Source organism: Pithys albifrons, chromosome 2, assembly GCF_047495875.1.
Source record: "Pithys albifrons albifrons isolate INPA30051 chromosome 2, PitAlb_v1, whole genome shotgun sequence".
NCBI lineage: Eukaryota > Metazoa > Chordata > Aves > Passeriformes > Thamnophilidae > Pithys > Pithys albifrons.
The window spans coordinates 3,305,487-3,323,317 of record NC_092459.1 but is presented as its reverse complement, the minus strand read 5'-3'; the positions used below and the strand labels follow the sequence as shown (position 1 = coordinate 3,323,317).

General features: G+C 46.4%; 2 protein-coding genes across 4 annotated transcripts; one reads left to right on the top strand and one right to left on the bottom strand.

Annotated features, from left to right (window-relative positions):
• Positions 1 to 3,669: 3,669 nt before the first annotated feature.
• Positions 3,670 to 6,438, bottom strand: IMP3 (IMP U3 small nucleolar ribonucleoprotein 3). Its single transcript, XM_071548235.1, has one exon. It carries the CDS (start codon positions 6,378 to 6,380, stop codon positions 5,823 to 5,825), a length of 558 nt encoding a protein of 185 aa, XP_071404336.1. The 5' UTR covers positions 6,381 to 6,438; the 3' UTR covers positions 3,670 to 5,822.
• A 31-nt stretch (positions 6,439 to 6,469) lies between these two features.
• On the top strand, positions 6,470 to 16,270 carry PLA2G7 (phospholipase A2 group VII). Of its 3 annotated transcripts, none has more exons than XM_071548232.1 (11): positions 6,470 to 7,035; positions 7,206 to 7,330; positions 9,853 to 10,003; positions 10,613 to 10,706; positions 11,364 to 11,432; positions 11,892 to 12,039; positions 13,490 to 13,603; positions 13,880 to 13,971; positions 14,377 to 14,550; positions 15,554 to 15,702; positions 16,026 to 16,270. In XM_071548232.1, exons 1-11 carry the CDS (start codon positions 6,642 to 6,644, stop codon positions 16,127 to 16,129), a joined length of 1,614 nt encoding a protein of 537 aa, XP_071404333.1. In that variant the 5' UTR covers positions 6,470 to 6,641; the 3' UTR covers positions 16,130 to 16,270. The 3 variants fall into 3 exon arrangements, with proteins under 3 accessions (XP_071404333.1, XP_071404334.1, XP_071404335.1); XM_071548233.1 differs by having other exon boundaries at positions 6,473 to 6,708; XM_071548234.1 differs by having other exon boundaries at positions 6,485 to 6,541.
• The last annotated feature ends 1,561 nt before the right edge of the window (positions 16,271 to 17,831 follow it).

Here is a 17,831-nt window from a genome sequence, read left to right as displayed (position 1 = left end):
CAGAGGGACCTGTGCTCAACCTGGTTTAAATCACTCCAGAAGTTGTTCCCAAAATGGGATACGCTTCCCTTGAGTGTGGTTACCCCTTCCTCATAAGGCCAGAGAAAAAGATTTGGACTTTTAACGGGGCAACACTGAGCCAAAGCGCAGCGACCCGGCGCAGGGAGTCCCCCTCCTCGCACAGCCACAGCTCCTCCACGGGATGTTGCAACCCATCCGGGGGAACTTTCTCGTGGGGTTCCTGGTTCTTGACCCAGCCCCACGCCGCCGCGCTCGGCAGCACCGCCGGGAAAGCCAGAATTCTGTATGATCCCGTCTCTGCCACACGGAGGCACAGCCCGGCATTGGCGGCCGCGGGGTCCGCTGGGACGCGCAGTCTTTGCTGGGGATGGCTCCGTGCCAGAAACTTGTTTTCCAGGCCCAGAGGAAACTTCTCCCGGGAACGTTGTCTCAGCTGAAAACCAAGGCAAAGTTTGGTCCCTCCCCTTCGGGGAGAGCCGGGCAGTGGCTGTGCCTGCGAGACACACGTCGTGCCCTGGGAAGCGCGGCCGCTCCCCGCGTTCCCGAGGGCGGTGCGTGGCCATCCCACTCCTCCGGCCCGCGGGAAGGGGGCACAGCGCGACCAGGACACCGCACAGCAGGTACGTGAAGCACCGGGCACTGCTCAAGGGCAAAAAAAAGGGTCTGGGGAGAAGCGACGGTCGCGTGAGGGGGATTTTAAGGAGCTGAGTCGTCTCTGCGCAGACCCTCACACAGGTTGTCAATGCTCCCGCTGCGGCTTCAGCCTGGTCTTGCAGACGCTTCTTCCCAATCCTCGAGGGATCGCGCTGCTCCGCTTGCTCCCATCCAGCGCCTTATCTGGCCCCAACTCCCCGTGCGTCCCTGCGGAGCGGTGGGATTCGCTCCGGATAAGTTGAGGGGGGAAGGATGGACATGCCCCTTTGCAGCTCCGTGTACGGGAGATTTTCCAGTGGGGAAAAGTAACCCACTGGTCCTGACAGCAGTGCCAGGCTGCAGCAGGGGAAATGCAACTAGATGGAAGGGGAAAAAATAATTCACAGCTTGAGTGGTTAAACTCTGCTTTAGAAGTCCAGCACCGAGACGTGCAGCCCCGAGGCAGCCCCGTATGTGTCCTGCTTTGAGCAGGGGCTTGGACCAGGTGACCTCTGGTGTTCCTGCCCACCAAAATACCTCTGGGAGGCTGAGAGATACACAGAGCAGGAGGTTTTGGGTGCTCTGCCTGCACAGCATTCATCTCCCCATACCCAGCATCCTGAAACCTGCACGGGACCAGGCACCTACAGCTGCTGGTGGGGAGAGGGATGGTTTTGGGATGTGCTTTTCCTGGTGTGATTTAAGCCCGATGGGCTCATATACAGGGGTGAGGTGGACTGCAAGGGCAGCCAGGTGGACCCGCCAGAAGTGCCTGCCTGTACTTTACCCTGTGACAAACCATCCGAGCCTCTCCAGGAGCAGTAGGCGGTGGCTCCACCGGGTGAGGAACCGGGGGTGGTGGTGCTGCCTGGGCTTGCATTTACCATCCCCACTGACATGGTTACAGCAGCCAAGAAGGTGTTGTGACTTACTGCTGGGGTCACACAGGATCCTCTAATGGGCAGCTCAGGAAATGGGAGATACTCCAATCTCCATCTTCCATGTTATTAGTAGATGGCCTACCCCTTCTCTGCCTGCTGGGAGTGAAACACTTTATCTCTTCAAAATCAGCTGATACGAGGGAGAAAGGGACTGTTCTGTAGAGGATTGAGTCATACTTCCAGAGAATTGGGAGGGGATGTTTCTGATCTGAGACATCAACTTGAATTTGGCTCTTGGATCCAGAAACTCCACAGTTTATGGAAAGACTGAACCTAAGTGCCTCCTGCTGCCTGCAGAGCCACATCCTGCTGCTTCCACTTGACATTCCCATGTTCCAGCCATGCAGCAGAAAGGTTTCCCACCACCCAAGTCAGGCTGCAGGCCCAAACTAGAAAGCAAAGAGTAACATGTTTCTTCAGTGCTTAAAGCGGGGTATTTAAAAGCAGGGACGAGAGCTGGGGCTCTCAGGTGAATGCTGTCACAGTGCTTACATGTGCTTTTTCCCCCCAGAATCTATGAATGTTGAAATGTTTTGGTATCTGGGGCAGGAACTAAAGTAATTCCATGCCCTGGTGATGAGAAATGGCTCTTTGGTTCAATCTCCCGTGCCAAATTAGGCAGGGAATGTACTTAAAACATTAATCAGAGGTCAAGAAGAGGACAGTGACACCTCCAACTGTGGTGGAGCATCTCAGTGGAGATGAGATGGGCATGGGAAGGTGCCCTGAGACAAGGCTGTGAGGCCCTGGCCTAACCCACAATCAGGAGTATCACCTGCAAACTTGGGAATTGCCCAGCTCCACCTCTGCTTCTCTCAGTCTCCATTTCCCATCTTGAGAAGGAGGATGCACCAACCTTCTCCAGCCTCTGTGCTCATGGTGATGTGCTGTCTGTCACTGAATCACTGAGGTCAACAACCAAGATGTTGGATGGAAGCACCATTTAGAACATGCAGCATGCTTGTTTACTGGGAAAATAAGTGGCTCAGATCAGTGAAAAAACACACATTAGCATTTCAGTGACAGCCTCAGCCTTTAGCACTCTGCAACACAAAAGGCGTCAGTGTAAAGGGCTCTTTCCCTCAGCTCCCTCACATTCCTCAGGCTTAGCTCCCCTGCTTTGGCAGCCTTCAAATAGAGAAAAAAACAAGGTCAGGAGAAAAAAAAACCAAAGACAAAGCAAAAAAAAAAATCCCACATCTAAAACCTTAGGCCCTAGTAAAACCTCCCTTCCTGCTGCCAACTGTCCAAGTGAGAGCTCCTGCCTGGGAACTGCTCACCATTGGCCAATGGCTTTCACATTTCCCAGACCCACCTTGCAGCCCCTTGCTGGAGGAGCTGGCACCTCTGCAGTCCCCAGCTGCTGGGATGGACACTCATGGAGGTGACACTGGTTAGGTTTTGTCAGGTACAGGAACTTGCTCCAACACCAGCACCTCAGTCCTCTGTCCTCCTGTACCAGTGACTTCCCACAAGGTTCACATATGGTTGGCCCCCTCAGGAAGCAAGCCCACTTCAGAAGGTGCTGGGAAGAGGCACAGTGACACCCAGAACTCCATCCTGCTGCTCTCATGTGTATAAGGTCTCCCACTGCAAATCCCTGGAGTGCTGGAGGGGTCACTTTGCAGGATCTGTCCCAAAAAAGCACCATGCCGGATTGTCTCCTCATGCCAGTTCACACAGACCCATGGAAACTGGTGCTGATTTATACTGACATTGGATCCAGCCTTGGAATTTAAAAAAAGCCTCTGTGTTTATCCAAGTGTTGGGAAAGGCTGTCAGAGCTGCTTCCTGTGCCCTTTGAATCCCTGGCTCCGGAACCACTGCAGGAACCACCCAGCAGCAGCCACAGCACATCAGCTCTGGCAAACAAATTCAAACCCACAAACTGAAGGCAAACCTACCATGAGCCACAAGGAAGCCATCATTTCCTCACCAGCAGGAATGTGGATATGCTGCTGGAACTTCCATTTTACATTTATCACACCTGAAGGGGACCCAGTTCTTGTCTGTGGCATATGAGGACTCCATCTGTCAAAAATTGAGGAGCAGGACACCCATCTCAAGCCTCAGCCACTGTACAACCAGCCCAGCTCTTAAATTCCAGACTTTAAACACATACAGACATATAAACTCACATAGAAACATAAGAATTTGGTTTCCAGTACGACAGGAGGAGACTGAGGGTGATGGATTGCTGTTAGCCCACAGGATCTATAGGGAAATCAATTCTCAATGCATAACTTAACAGCCTACAGGGGGCTGGGTCATTTCTCTTCTGCTGCTGATGCTGGAGGTGCACAGATGAATGACAAAAAGTTGGTTTAATACAAAAATAATGGGCTGATGATGTGAACTACAGAGGCTGACAGGCTGGAACTGTGGTATTTCCTTTTCTGCTGTTCCTTTGAGGGCTGGACACACAGGGCAGAGCAGCAGTTTAGCATCTGAGTAGTAAAATGTCCTGCACAGTCAATGTGTTATTATTCAAATTCCCCCAAGAGAGTAAAGAAGAGCAAAAGCACCATTTTTAACTTGTACTTGAATTGGGCACCTTCTGAATTTCCCAAGAAATAATGGCATTTTTCTAGAGGAAAGCTGGGAAGGTGTTTAACAGTCAGGCTTCAGGTGCGAAATATCTTTTCAATTTGTGTTTTGTACAAATTTCAAGGTGCAGTTTGTGTCCTTTTCTTAGTATCTATTACTGCTTTAAAAATTAATGTTCTGCTTATTACAGCTGGCTTATGAGATGGGTGCAAATTTTGACATTTAGTTTGCCTTTTAAAGAACAGCCATAATATCTGATGTCAGTTTCTGAAACCTCAACAACACCCCTCACTTGAACACCTTTCCTGTTCAAAAAACCCACATTAAAGCATCCAGACCCAGAGCTTCAGTTGCAGCTGAACTCCAGCCCTTTGGACTTGGGATGGACAGTCACAGCTTTGCTCCTAAACATACTGCCAAATCCTTTCATAGCCCTAGGTAACAGAAAGAAAGCATTTCTAACAAAAAAACCACTTTAGAATTCAGTAATAGCCTTGCAGCTATCAAAAAAAGAAAAGGTTATGTAAGTTACATAAAAGACAGTAAAGTTCTACAAAATGACAAACAGGGCTTACTAGAATAATTAAAAATCAGAACAAACTCTTGGAGAAGCTGTATCATAAAACAGTCCACACATTTCTACACCAACTTAAAAAAAAGCAGCTTTATTTTTGTTTTTCTGCTTTTTTTATCAAAGGGGAACAAAGTTCCCAACAGCCTCAGAAAGACTTAATGTTCTCCTTGGGTAACCATTTTTGTCTGGCTAATGTGCTAAATGCCAAAGTTCCCCCCACATCTGCAGATATGGTTAGGTCAGCTTTTGCTCCAGTGCCTCCCCAGTTAGATCCTGCTCTGTAAAGGATGATTAATTGTCAGCTGGAGACCCGCACAGCAAAGATACTGAACTCAGCGCATCAAACTTCCCTTTATGTCTTCACATGAAAATAAAGTTGGGCTTTTTTCAATTCCATTTCTGGCTAAAACTTTAACAGTTCCAGAAATGCAGTATTTGTCCTCCTTATTTACTGCTGACCCTCAGCAATCCCCACCCTTCTCCATACACACGTTCCTTGGTATCGCAGGGAAACCCTTCCAGAAGCAGCAACCTGTGTATCCATCCAGCAGCTCCTGTGTATCCATCAGCTGAAGGAGGAACCAACAGGGCAACCTCTCAGAAGAACAGCACCTAAGATGCCAAACTTAGTCTTAAAACAGCCACTTGGCCTTGGCTTAAAACCCCTCCCAGCAGCTAATATTATCTGCCAAGCACTTCACCCTGACCACAACCTCTCCTGAGATGTGGCAGAGACTTTTCCAAGTCATTTTTGCTTTATGGGATGTAAGGAGGATGGAACTGGGCTGTAAGAATGATGGAGCTGGGCATGCTGGCAGTGACAGTGGAGCTGAGACACTGGAATGATGATGGTGCTGGGGATGCCAGGGATGACAACTGGACATATTCTTGAAGCAGTGGATGTAGAAGTTTTTCTGCATGGATGAGTGGATCCATTCGCTGTGAAAGGGAGCCAGGAGGAGGACAATACCACACTGGAAGCGCAGGGTTCCCTTCTGGCTCCCTTTCCAGGTGTGCCGGGAAGGGGTGGGTGAATATCCAATGGTGGTTTCCGGCCGTGTGTCCATGGGCGGGGCGGGGCGGCGCAGCAGGGATGCAGGGCAGCCCTATGCAGCCAGGTCGAAGTCGTCGCGCTCCTGGTTGTAGTCGAGCACCTTCTGCCGCAGGCGCGACGCGTCCACCCAGGTGATGAAATCCTCGACGGCGCGGGGGACGAGGAGCGCGGGGTCGGTGACCACCTCGGGCCCCACGCGGACGTGCCCCTGCTCCACGAAGGTGACGGCGTGGCGCAGGTTCTGCGCCATGCGCAGCTTCACCAGCAGGCAGGGCAGGCGCCGGCGGCAGAAGGCGGCGGCCGAGAGGCTCTCGCAGACGGCGAGCGACTGCCGGCTGTTCACCAGCCCCAGCCCGTGCAGCTTCTCCAGCAGCGCGGCGGCGCAGCGGGCGCGGAACGCGGCGCTGGCCGGGCCCAGGTCGCGGAGCCGCCGGGCCAGGGCGCGCACGGAGCGCGCCAGCGCCTTGTACTGCACGTAATCCTCCCGCCGGCCCAGCCGGTACCGCCGCAGCGCCCGGATCTCCGCCAGGTTACCGTCCGACGCCTCCCAGTTCACCAGGTCCAGCCGCCGCAGCAGCTTCTGCTCGTGGTACTTCAGTTTGCGCACCATGGTTGCAGGACCAGCGCACCGCCACGCCGCTTGCCAGGGAGCTTTCCGGGTAGGAGCGGCCGCCCACACTGCGATTGTTCCGGGGAGGAGCCGCTGACATCGCCTGGGAGTGAATCCCGCCCCGGGGCTGCCGAGCCCGGCCGGGCGGCGGGGTTGCTGAGGTGAGGGTGGTGCCGTGTCTCCTTCCCGAAGAAGGCAGCGGATAGAGCTCGCTCAGCGGCCGGAGCCGGGGGCTGCTTCCTGCTGCTTCCCCAGCCCGGGATGCGGCTTTTTGCCCCCGCGCTCTGCGCATCCCCGGGGCCAGCCCGGCTCGGAGGGGTCACCTCAGGTACGGCCACGCAGCCCCGGCACCCACTCCGGCACGGGCAGCCCTTGCTTGTCCCTCCAGGGATCGAACCCAGGCTTCGTCATTCCTCCTGTAAAAATGGCAGCGGCGTTATATTTCTCCGTGACATCCCGCTCGTCCTGATGCATAGACCGGTTTTCCTTGAGGAGCTGCAAAATCCTCTCTTTGTGCGGTTCGTAGCACCGCAGCCCTTCCGAGTGCCACCACGGCCTCCCCAGCCAAAGGTTTCACCCCGCGTTTCTGTAAGAGCAAGGTGCTGTCTGATCCTTGGGATTCAGGATACTCCAAGGGAATTCCCCAGTAGAACAGGTCAGGTTGGTGATTCGGGATTTCTCTGATTCTCATAAGCAGCTTTATTTATTGTCTCGATCTTGAATTTCCTACTCCTCGATCTACAAGGCACTAGATTTGTCTCAGGGTGGGTGATCTGGTCACAGAGACCATGGCGGTCTCTTTATTTGCTTTGTGCTTTTTGCCAGGTTTGCCAGTGAAGGCACCAATGGAAATGTGGAGCAACAGCACTGAGAGGTTTTGCAGGATTCCTGAAGGAAAGGGACCACACTCAGTTGGATGTACAGACCTGATGACAGAAAATGCAGTTGAGGTAAAGCTCTTGATTCTTTCTCATTTGGATTTAAGCCACAAGGTTAGTGAAACAACTTGCTGTAGTTTTACAGATGAATCAAACAGAACTTATCTGTGTGCTCCATGCAGACACAGCCGAGCTTTCTATCCTCTCCATCCCGGTGTGGGATATGTATTGGGTATTTCCCAGATGATGTAAACTGCAAGTCTTCCCCATGGCCAATTCCTCCCTCCTAATATCCTTGCCTTTCTGACTCCCCCATGCAATGTACTGCAGAGAAACTGTATCTTCCTGGAATCCACAGGGTTCTTCCCACCCACCCCACCACTCCCTCCTGCACTGGCCCCCTGAGGAGACTCCTCGTGCAGTCTCTTTGAGTGTAGCTGTTCTCATCACAAAGGTCCCAACAGGATTTGGATGAGGTTGTGCAGGGTTGGGAGATAAGGGTATGCAGTGTTTCAGCTGTAGGGTAAAGCGTGGGATGTCTTCTTGAGATTTTATCTGTCTGAAGAAGAACAGGATGTCAGTTCTGCAAGAGATTAGTACAGTGAGAAGCCATGATAAGACGATGGGGACAGTAAGTAGACAAATTGTCTCGCTAGTGGGTTTCTGTATCAAATCCTCCTGCTTGTTAGAGAATACGCCTGTATTTACACTGTGGTTTTGCTCCTCAGACTAGCCAGGCACAGTGGAACTTGTGACCAGTTCATAGTGGTTGTTCATGTTTCCTTTACTGAGCTTACTCTGTACTAACACAAAGCAGCAATTAGTTTCTCTTTGCAATCAGCCTGTGTATTTTTGTTTAGATAAGCATTCTGAGGAATTACAGTTCTCTCAGGCATAGATAATGAACCTCTTTCCCTTTCTGGTAAGAAGTTAGTCACCAGGGAAGTTCACTGGGACTATTTTGAGACCAATTTAATATCACTACTAATATGGAGGAAGGTTCTTCTTTAATGGTCTTTGTTGTCAAATGTTGGTTTGAATTTGATGAGTTAATAGAAACAAGCTTTTCTTAAACCAATACATTAGTGTTCAAGAAATGAGGCTTTTTTCTAAAGCTCTTGTTTTTTTTGGCCCTAATCTTAACTTACTAAACCAAAAGCACAGTTGGAGGAAGACAGTGAATTTGAATGTGTGTCGCAAATTCCCATGCAAAGCAGGAAGTAAGAATGCAGATTACACACAGCTCATCTGCTGGCAAGTCTGCTTTGAGTTGTGCCATTGGTACATTGCTGCTGTCTGCGAAGGAAAAAGACTGACAAGGGGGTTTGGAGGGTCCATATGAGTGTGGAAAGCTTGGGTGCTTTCATGGGACATCTGGAGTACAGACAGTAAAAGAAGATTCAAACTGGTAGTAAGAAAAACAGGTTAGCAAAGTTGTATTTAGAAAGATGGACCACTAGAGACTTGTAAATATCTTGATGGGGAGGAAGAACAGTATCTCGTGTTCCCTTGCTATGTTGCTGCCCAAGAGCTTTGGTGACAGCCTCTGCTTAGTTTAGCAGGAACACTATAGCCACGAGACCGTGCCCCTGACACTCCTCCTCTGCTGGACCACACTTCCAGAAACTAGTCCCAGCATAAAATCTGTCTTGCTAACCTGGTAGAAAACTATACTTCTAGGAGGGTCCTTTCCCCCCTACTCCCAGTTCAGCAAGCTGAATTGGGTCAGTAACAGCTCCATGAGAATCACTGATGCAAGGAAAGCAATGGTTTGGAAGGGACCTTTAAGATCATTTCATTCCAACTCCTTCACCATGAACAGGGACACCTTCCACTATCCCAGGTTGCTCAGGCCCTGTCCAAACTGACCTTGAACACTTGCAGGGATGGGGCATCTGCTGCACCTCTGGACAACCTGGTTTAGTGTCTCACCACCCTCCACAGTAAAGAATTTCTTCATAATACCTAATCTAAGCTTACCTTCTTTTAGTTTAGAGCCATTACCCCCTGTCCTGGCACTCCAGGCTCTCATCCAAAGTCCCTCTCCAGCTCTCTTGTAGCCCCTTTAGGTACTAGAAGGCGATCTAAGGTCTTCCCAGAGCCTTCTCTTCTCAAGGCTGAACACCCCCAGCTCTCCTAGCCTATCATCCTAGGAGAGGTGCTCCAGCTCTCAGATCATCTTCAGTTACCCTATAAAATTGATCAAACTGCATCACAGAACCATTCCCAGTGAGAAACATGGAAGGAAAGATCCAGCAAGATGCAGAAATGGAGCAAATGAATGTCTGTAAATGATTAACTTAATTAAATGGACCATTTTGAACTAGCCACAGGCTAACCTAGAGAAAGTGATGTGTATCTCTACCCATGATGATTTGTACCTCATGCTACTTTAAATTCATTGCAGGTACAGAAAGTGACATAGGATTTGCCACAAAGCCTATATAGGATAATAATTTTCTCGTAAGAGTCTCTTAAATTTCTTGAGCTGTCATTGTTGCATCTGAAGCCCTTTATATAAACGATTTTATCTTCCTTTTTCTCTGCCATATATAATGTCAATATTCCCTTTTTTATTTTCCTCCTAATCCCAGGGAAGCTTCTTGCGCCTGTATTACCCAGCATGTGATGCCACAGATATCGAGGAGGCACGATGGATTCCAGATAAAGAATACTATCAGGGTCTCTCTGACTTCCTTAATATGTACAGAGTTGTAGGAGAAAGGCTTTTCCATTACTATGTTGGTAAGACTGGTTCTGGTTTTATTCCTTGACTAGTGCATGAGCTCTGTTTGCAGGTTGCTGCCTCACTGCTCCATGAGCAGGGTGGTATTGCTGGACTGAAAAATATTTTTAAACAAAGTGTGTTTTTGTGGGATGGGTTTGTTTTGTGTAGGGAAGCTCAGTGTTGAGTGTGACCCAGTTCTTAGCAGTCTTTTGACTGCTGTGGGTAAGTGTCTGGTCAGTTTGCTCTAGAAGAGCTTGGGTAAACTGCACCTGTGTGTTGGGATTTATATCCCATAGGGAAATGTGCAAAGATAAAAAAGTTGGAGAGATCCTAAGGTTTGAGTGGCAACACAACTTGGATGCCTGACTACTAGGGTTTAAGAGATATGTAGACCTGGTGTGGGCTGTGGTTGGGAGGAGGAGAAAGGAAGTACCTTCTGCCAATTAGAAAGTATTTTCAGAATCAGATCCATATTTGTCTTTTGTATTTTAAAGCTGAGACTTGATGCCTTGTCTTCAGGTGAATGCTCTAAAATCAGTGGTCACCACATTCTGGGACCAGTCCTACAGGAACAAAAGTTTTCTTTCATTTCAGTAACAATGACATACACTTCTGTTCCTATTTAGGTTCAGTGACCTGTCCTGCAAAGTCAAATGCTGCTTTTAAACCAGGAGAAAAATATCCACTTCTCATTTTTTCCCATGGACTTGGAGCTTTTCGGTAATTCTGCAGTTTGTTGGCAAACTCTTTTTGTTGTCTATGGAGACAGCAGTCATCAAGGATAGTTCTGAACAGATTTTCAGTAGGGGGGTGAGATCCTTGTGGAGCTGAAACATATGTGAAGAGCAGGCTGCTGTGTGTCAATATGCCTCCTCTGAAACAACAGCAGTAAATAAAAGCAGGGTGGATGTATTTTTGATCACAGAGTCATAGAATGGCATGGGTGTGAAAGGACCTTAAAGATCATCTCATTCCAAATCCCTACCACAGACTGGACACCTCCTACTAGATCAGGTTGCTCAGGGCTCCATTTGTGTTATCCCTTTGTATGATAGGGGTGAAAGTATTTGCCAACCCATAAGCATATTGTGAAGACTAACTAGTTGATTTTTGGACAGCTCATTGAAGATGCAAAGTGCTGTATGTGCTACTTAGTAAAAATCAGTAGCATTTCCCCTTCTGAATAGACAGTAAAACAGTATTAAGGTTTTGTTAACAGGCTTTGGTGCCTGGCATACACAAACCTGCTCTCCTGGGTAGCACATTCAAACAGAAGAAATAATGAGTGGGAATTAGCACATATATAGTGTGGTCAGCAGTTGAAGAGCAGTAGAATTGAAGGAATTGCATCTCACCAGAGTGTGTTTTTTATTGCAGGACAATCTATTCTGCTATTTGCATAGAGATGGCTTCTCAAGGCTTTATAGTGGCAGCTGTGGAGCACAGGTGTGTATGCTGCACATTCTGGGAGTTCTGATAGCAAGAAATTTTCTCACATTGAACAGAATGTTATTTATTCTAAAGAAGAAATTATTTTTCTTTTTTAAAGACAAACGAACATCTCTTTTTAAGCCCTGCCCACATCCCCCGTAAGTCAACTCTTCTCTAAACAAAGGGAATTTTGCTTAGATAATCCCTGGAATGAAAAGTCTCAGAGTAGGTAACTGTTTGTCATTCTTCAGACATGCTGTTTTTCTCCTTCTTACTGTTAGAACCTGGAGAATATAAAGGAGGTGAGAATTTTGGTGGGGTTATTGCATTACTTAGAAAATCTGTCTATACTCACTTGCAATTGCACTGGTTGATAACTGGATCTCCAGATAAGTGAAATCTAAAACTTGAGCTGACTTCACGTTGGACTAAATGGAATGCATACCCAGAAATAAACTTTTGCTGATATTACAGAGATGAATCTGCTTCAGCAACGTATTATTGTAAAAGAAGGTCCATTTCTGAATCACAGGAAGAATCTACATCAAACATGGAGAAGGAATGGATCTACTACAGGAAACTGAAAACTGGAGAGGAGGAGCGTTGCTTGCGCCATAAGCAGGTACTTGGACTGGGTCTGCCCTCTGGGAAGTGCAGCAGGAGTGCTGTGTTCAGGACTCACTAGCAGTCACTTTCCCTTTCACCATGTCTGCAGTCCTCTGCCATGACTCAGGTTCTATATAAATATGGATCAGGTCACGTGTTCCTGAAGATGGAAAAGCCAACAACAGCTTTCTTCAGAGCATAAACTGCTTCCTCAACGAAGCTGACTCGTGAAGTTGCACTCTTGAGCTGAGTCAGTGGTTTGTCCCCTGGTTTCACACTGCTTTCTGTTTTTTCTCCATGTCTTCACAATTTTACTGCCCAGCCCAGCCCATCCTGTGACACAGAGTTGAGTTCAAGTGTTTGTGTGGCTTTAGACTTGCTTTAGCTTTCATTTACTGCTGTGCAGCACGATGAATCATGGCTGCTCTGAGGGGGTTTGCTTCGTAATCTTCAACACTCTTTAAGGTGTTTTTTTAGCAATGTAAACAGTGCAGGTTTCCTGCTTGTAAGTAGCATTCGTGCTAGATGTGATATGACCATACTGATGAGCTCCTCCAAGCAGAGGCTTGACCTTTAAAATATGGGAGTGTTTTTTCCAGCTAATGAAAACTCAGCCAGGGAGGTGCTTCTGTTTATCTCTATGGGCCATACAAACAGCAGTGCAAGAGTCATTTCCTGTATGCCTACAACATCCTACTTAAGAGTGTCAATGTCTAATGTCTGAGCTTGCAAACAACCTCAAGAAGCTGTTGTCTGCAAATTTCACAAGTAGAGAAGTCAGGAGATTGGGATTTATTTGAAATTCAGTGGTGCACAGACATCTTGTAACCTGGCTGCTTACATTCTGTGGTTTTCAACAGCTCTACTGTTCTTAGGTTCTTTTTGAAGCTCTTCTTTTACTGACATATCAAAGTTTAAAATTGTTCTTATATGGAACAGTGAACACCTTTATTGAAACAGCTTTGCCACAGTTTTCAAGGATGTGTATATATTAAAATGAGATGGGTTTCCCAGCTGTTTCTTATTTTGGGCAGTTTCAAGACTGTTGTGCAGATAAGAAGTGATGCAATGACATTTGCTCATCAAAGTGAGCATGAGGAGAAACAGTTGAGTGAGCCTTCCTTGGAGCTGTGTAACTTAAGCCTTTCCACATCCCAACAACCCCTTCTCTTGAGTAGTGACAGAACGAAGGAGTTCAAGGTCTTTGGCCTATGTTATAGGGATAAATTCTTTCATGTGCAGAGGTTCTGTGCAAGAGCTTCAGCTCTCTAGACCTCCAAAAATCAATTTGGATGTTGTTCAGACATTGCCAGAGTTTTGTTTTACAGTTCCACTCTGCAGTTCAGAGTAGTCAGTACTCTATCAGACACTTAGAGGTAAAAAACCATCAGACTAAGTCCTGTGTCCAAGGGACCAGAAAGCCTGGCAGTTGTGTGATGATTCCTTCCACTGCTCTGTCCCCCCAGGTGCAGCAAAGAGCACAGGAGTGCATCAAAGCTCTCAATCTTATTCTTAAAATCAATTCAGGAGAGGAAGTAACAAATGTACTACATTCAAACTTTGACTGGAACAGCCTAAAGGTGAGTGAAAGGTGGCGACTGCATTTTGTTAATAGCTAATTCTGGATTTCCCCTTCTGTTTCTAAACTGGTTCCTGGAAACTACTCTGAAGATCACACTGTAGACCTATGAATGTATTTTCAGGTCATCCCAAGGTGGATAGATAGTAATGGAACTGAAATGATGCTCTTCCTACTTCAGTAGGATCAATTTCCTAAAAAAAAAATTATCCCTTTTAAAAAAATAAAAAGTTTGGGGAAGAAAGTCTCTTACAGCACCTGGATTTTTTTTTGACAGGATTCTGTTGATACTAGCAGAATAGCTGTGATGGGACACTCTTTTGGTGGTGCTACAGTAATTGAGAGTCTCAGCAAAGAATTAAGATTCAGGTGAGTATGAAAAACAAGCCAAGAGACATTTGGCACTTGAGAGGTCTGGAGCAGGGCAACTTCTCTAGGACTCCCCAGCTACTAATTAGCTCTTGAAGAAAAGGTTGGTTTGGCATGTCTTGCTTTCTCCACTCATGCTTCTTCCAACTGCAGGGATGTGGTGGAACATAATAGATGTATCCTGTTATATCATAATACTGTGGGACCCTGCAGTCCTGGCAGTGGAGACCAACAAATGCAAGAATGGAGTAATTCTCTTCCCCCAGCGTAGAAATAATTTTGAAACAAAATTATTCCTTAGCCTGTTAAGTATCAGTTTCCCTTGTCTCCTGCAACTCAGAGCATGCTGAGAACTTCCCTACAAAGCTTTCTGCTCCCATGCCGATATCCAGTTGTTTTTGGCAGGTGTGGCATTGCCCTCGACGTATGGATGCTTCCTGTAGGTGATGATATTTACCAGAACAGTGTCCAGCAACCGCTGCTTTTTATCAACTCTGAAAAATTCCAGTGGGCTGATAACATCTTAAAGATTAAGAAACTAATTTCCAATGACACAAACAAGAAAATGATCACTATCAAGTAAGTGTCCAGGATCCGTCGTTTCTGCGGTTGAAGATGAACCTTTACTTTCTTGTTGGAGCTGTGCAGTTACATGTCATTGCAGTAACTAGAGCACAAGTCCTATGAGGAGCAGCTGAGGGAGCTGGGGGTTTTTGCCTGGAGAAAAGGAGGCTCAGGGGAGACCTTATCACTCTACCACTACCTGAAAAGGGGTGTACAGGTGGGGCTGGTCTCTTTTCCCAAGTCAAAAGTGACAGGACAAGAGGAAACAGCCTCAAGTTGCACTAGGGCAGGTGTAGATTGAATATTAGGAAAACCTTCTTCACTGAAAGAGTTGTCAGGCACTGAACAGACTGCCCAGGGAAGTGGTGGAGTCACCATACCTGGAGGTATTTAAAACATGTGCAGATATGGCACTGAGGGCCCTGGTGTATTGGTGGGTTTTGCAGCACTTGGTTAATGGTTAGACTTCATAAAGGTCTTTTCCAACCTAAATGCTCTATGATTGTGTCCTTCCTCATGGCTCAGGTTTTCACTGCACATTCAAATGAGCCATACATCTCCCATAGTGTGGACAGAGACCTCTCAAAGTGCCCAGTAACCCCAAGTTTTGAGATATTCCAAGGTGTACATTCCTGCCCTGGGGCACAAGGTTTGCTTTGAGCCTCATACATCACCTGAACACTTGAAATAGCCTTCAGCAGGCAGTTGTGCACTCACCTAGTGAAAGCACTGCAGCCAAAGGAGTGGGTGGTTCTATCCTGCACAACAGACTAGAAAGGCAACTTGATGTTTTGCCAAACCAACTCTTTATAACCATTTACACTGAGCATGTACAAACCTTCCTCCTGTCTGTGGTTAGGACAGAATTTCCTGCTAATCTTGCATGTTTGTGAGATTAACCTGTTTTATCTTCCGCTAAAGAAGACAGCATGAGACATGTGACTGAAGTCTGTGCATCTCTTAGTCAGGTGATTTTAATGCATTCTTAGAAGCCTGTTGCTCATTTATCTATTTGCAGGGGGTCAGTACATCAGAGCTTTCCTGACTTCACCTTTGTGAGTGGAGGAATCATTGCAAGATTTTTCAAATTAAAAGGAGAAATAGATCCAAATGAAGCTATTGATATCAGCAATCATGCTTCATTAGCCTTCCTGCAGAAACATCTGAGTAAGTATCTCCTTACAGAAAACTATGAAGTTAACTAATTCCTGTGAAGCTTTTTGTCCAGTTTAAAACAAGATCAGAATAAGTTGTCAGTAGAAAAAAACTAGTCAGACTGTTCTGTAGTTTGTTACCTTTGTAGTCTTAGCAACTCAGGAACAGCACTGGCATTGTGTTCTGATATATAAAAATCTGGAGTAACAGTTTTTCCTCCTTAAAACATTATGCCTCCCCTACTTTGCCAAGATGGTTTAATTTTTCAGTGTAGTTTTACAAAAAGCTGATTACTTAACTCATTACCACTTGGGTTTATTTCCCCCATTTTATAGGTCTTAAGAAAGATTTCGATAAGTGGGATTCTCTTGTGGATGGTATAGGACCCAATGTTATTCCTGGAACCAATATTGACATATCTCCAGCTGAACCTGAATAAGGAATACAAAGAAGCACTGAAAATACTGTGGACATCAGGACACTAATGTTGGCCAGATATTGCTCAGACATGTGGTGGCATTAAACACCTACACAGCTTTTGGGGTGTGGAATAAAAGAGAAAAAAAGGCATTAAGCTACATTATCATAAAAACAGGTTTTGTTTCCAATGAGTTAGTAGGATAATACTGAAATACAGCAACAGGATAACTTCTGCTTCATAGGCAGTTTGGGGAAAAACCCTTCATGGTAATTTAAATGCTCTTTCTGGTTTTAAGTCAAGTTTGCAGAGAGACATATTAAGCTACAAGGAATTCAACTTCAGTTCTGTTTACCAAGCTTTAAGTCAGTGTATGGAAAAAAAGACAAAACTAAAAAAAACCAAACCACCACTCTGTTATTTAGATACTAACTATTTCAGCTGTGCTCTGACAACAGCTGGGAGTTGGAGCAGGTTTTGGTTCCTTCTAGTCAGGAAGGTGCCAGTGGAGGGTGGTCTTCAAAACGACCTTGTTTTAATAAGCCACAGTGGAATTAAAGATCACAGGAGAGAAAGGTGTTTGTTCAGACACAGGACTCCTCCTATGAACTTAATCCACATAAATGTAAGATCTGTGTTTAGTGCCATACCTAGATGATGTTTCTATTCCAAAAGCTTCTGAAATGGTCACTCTTGTAATAGCAATTCTAATTGCCCTTGGGCAAAGCTCCAAGCAGTTCCTCTCTTGTTAATGTCTGTGTTACCACTACCATGCAGTCAGACTGCAGGTGAAATCACAGAGATATGGTACCTGTACTCCTCCCTGTACATGGTCCTTGTCAGCACTGCTTCATCTCTTTGAGGTCTCTCATCAGACACTCCTGATACTCAGCTTTGTCCAGATACTCACATTGCTATCTGTAATTGACAGCAGAAGCATTTGGCTTCCACTGACAGATACAGACAGCAATGGTTGTACCTGGACAAAGATTGTCAGCAGCCACCTGGTTGGCCTTGTTTAAGGCTCTCAGTTTTGGATCAGAACTTTCTGAAGCTGCCCCATGGGAAGGGTGTCTTCTAGACTCTGTTCATTTCAAAATCAGGTTACAAAAATAAAACCAATCTGAAGCAAGCAGAACAAGCAAAGCAATTAACAGTGTAATTAAATATTTTATATAGTCTGTGATCTTAAAATGAGATTGCAACAACACCTAAGACCTGTCCTTCAGAATTTAAAGTCTTCTCAGCTTGCCACTGGGTATTGTCTTTATTAAGCAAATAAAGATGTGTTTGTCTTACTGAATGAGCACTAACACTTGAGATCTACTGCGGGACTCACCCAGACTGACACTGTCAGCCAGCCTGGGTTCCTCAGTCCTTATGGCAGCATGAAAAATCCACAGCCCCTGAGGAGGAGGAAGCAGCTATGCTATACAGGAGCATGGAACACCACTATAAAATAGAAACCCCTTTTCAACACCTAAGGAGGAGACTAAAAGGTGAGATCTCCTTTAAACAGCTGCAGGTCCTTACACTGCTGTACATGTATAGCAGCAAAATCTTTCTATTGGGACATTTTCATATTTATAGGAAAAACAATTGGCCTAAGTTCAGTTAATTAAGTGCAATTAATGTTTCAAAGCACTCACCATAGCTCAGAAGTGCTCTAGAGAGCTGGTTAGTGTCAAAGCAGAACCAGTGACTGCAGAACAGCACCCACACG

Excerpts from the sequence above, each read along its gene's own strand:
- IMP3 (XM_071548235.1), bottom strand. The coding sequence starts at position 6,380 with ATGGTGCGCAAACTGAAGTACCACGAGCAGAAGCTGCTGCGGCGGCTG.
- PLA2G7 (XM_071548232.1), top strand. The coding sequence starts at position 6,642 with ATGCGGCTTTTTGCCCCCGCGCTCTGCGCATCCCCGGGGCCAGCCCGG. Across the intron at positions 7,036-7,205 it reads GGAATTCCCCAGTAGAACAG|GTTTGCCAGTGAAGGCACCA; the intron begins GTCAGGTTGGTG and ends GCTTTTTGCCAG. Across the intron at positions 15,703-16,025 it reads CTTCCTGCAGAAACATCTGA|GTCTTAAGAAAGATTTCGAT; the intron begins GTAAGTATCTCC and ends CCCATTTTATAG.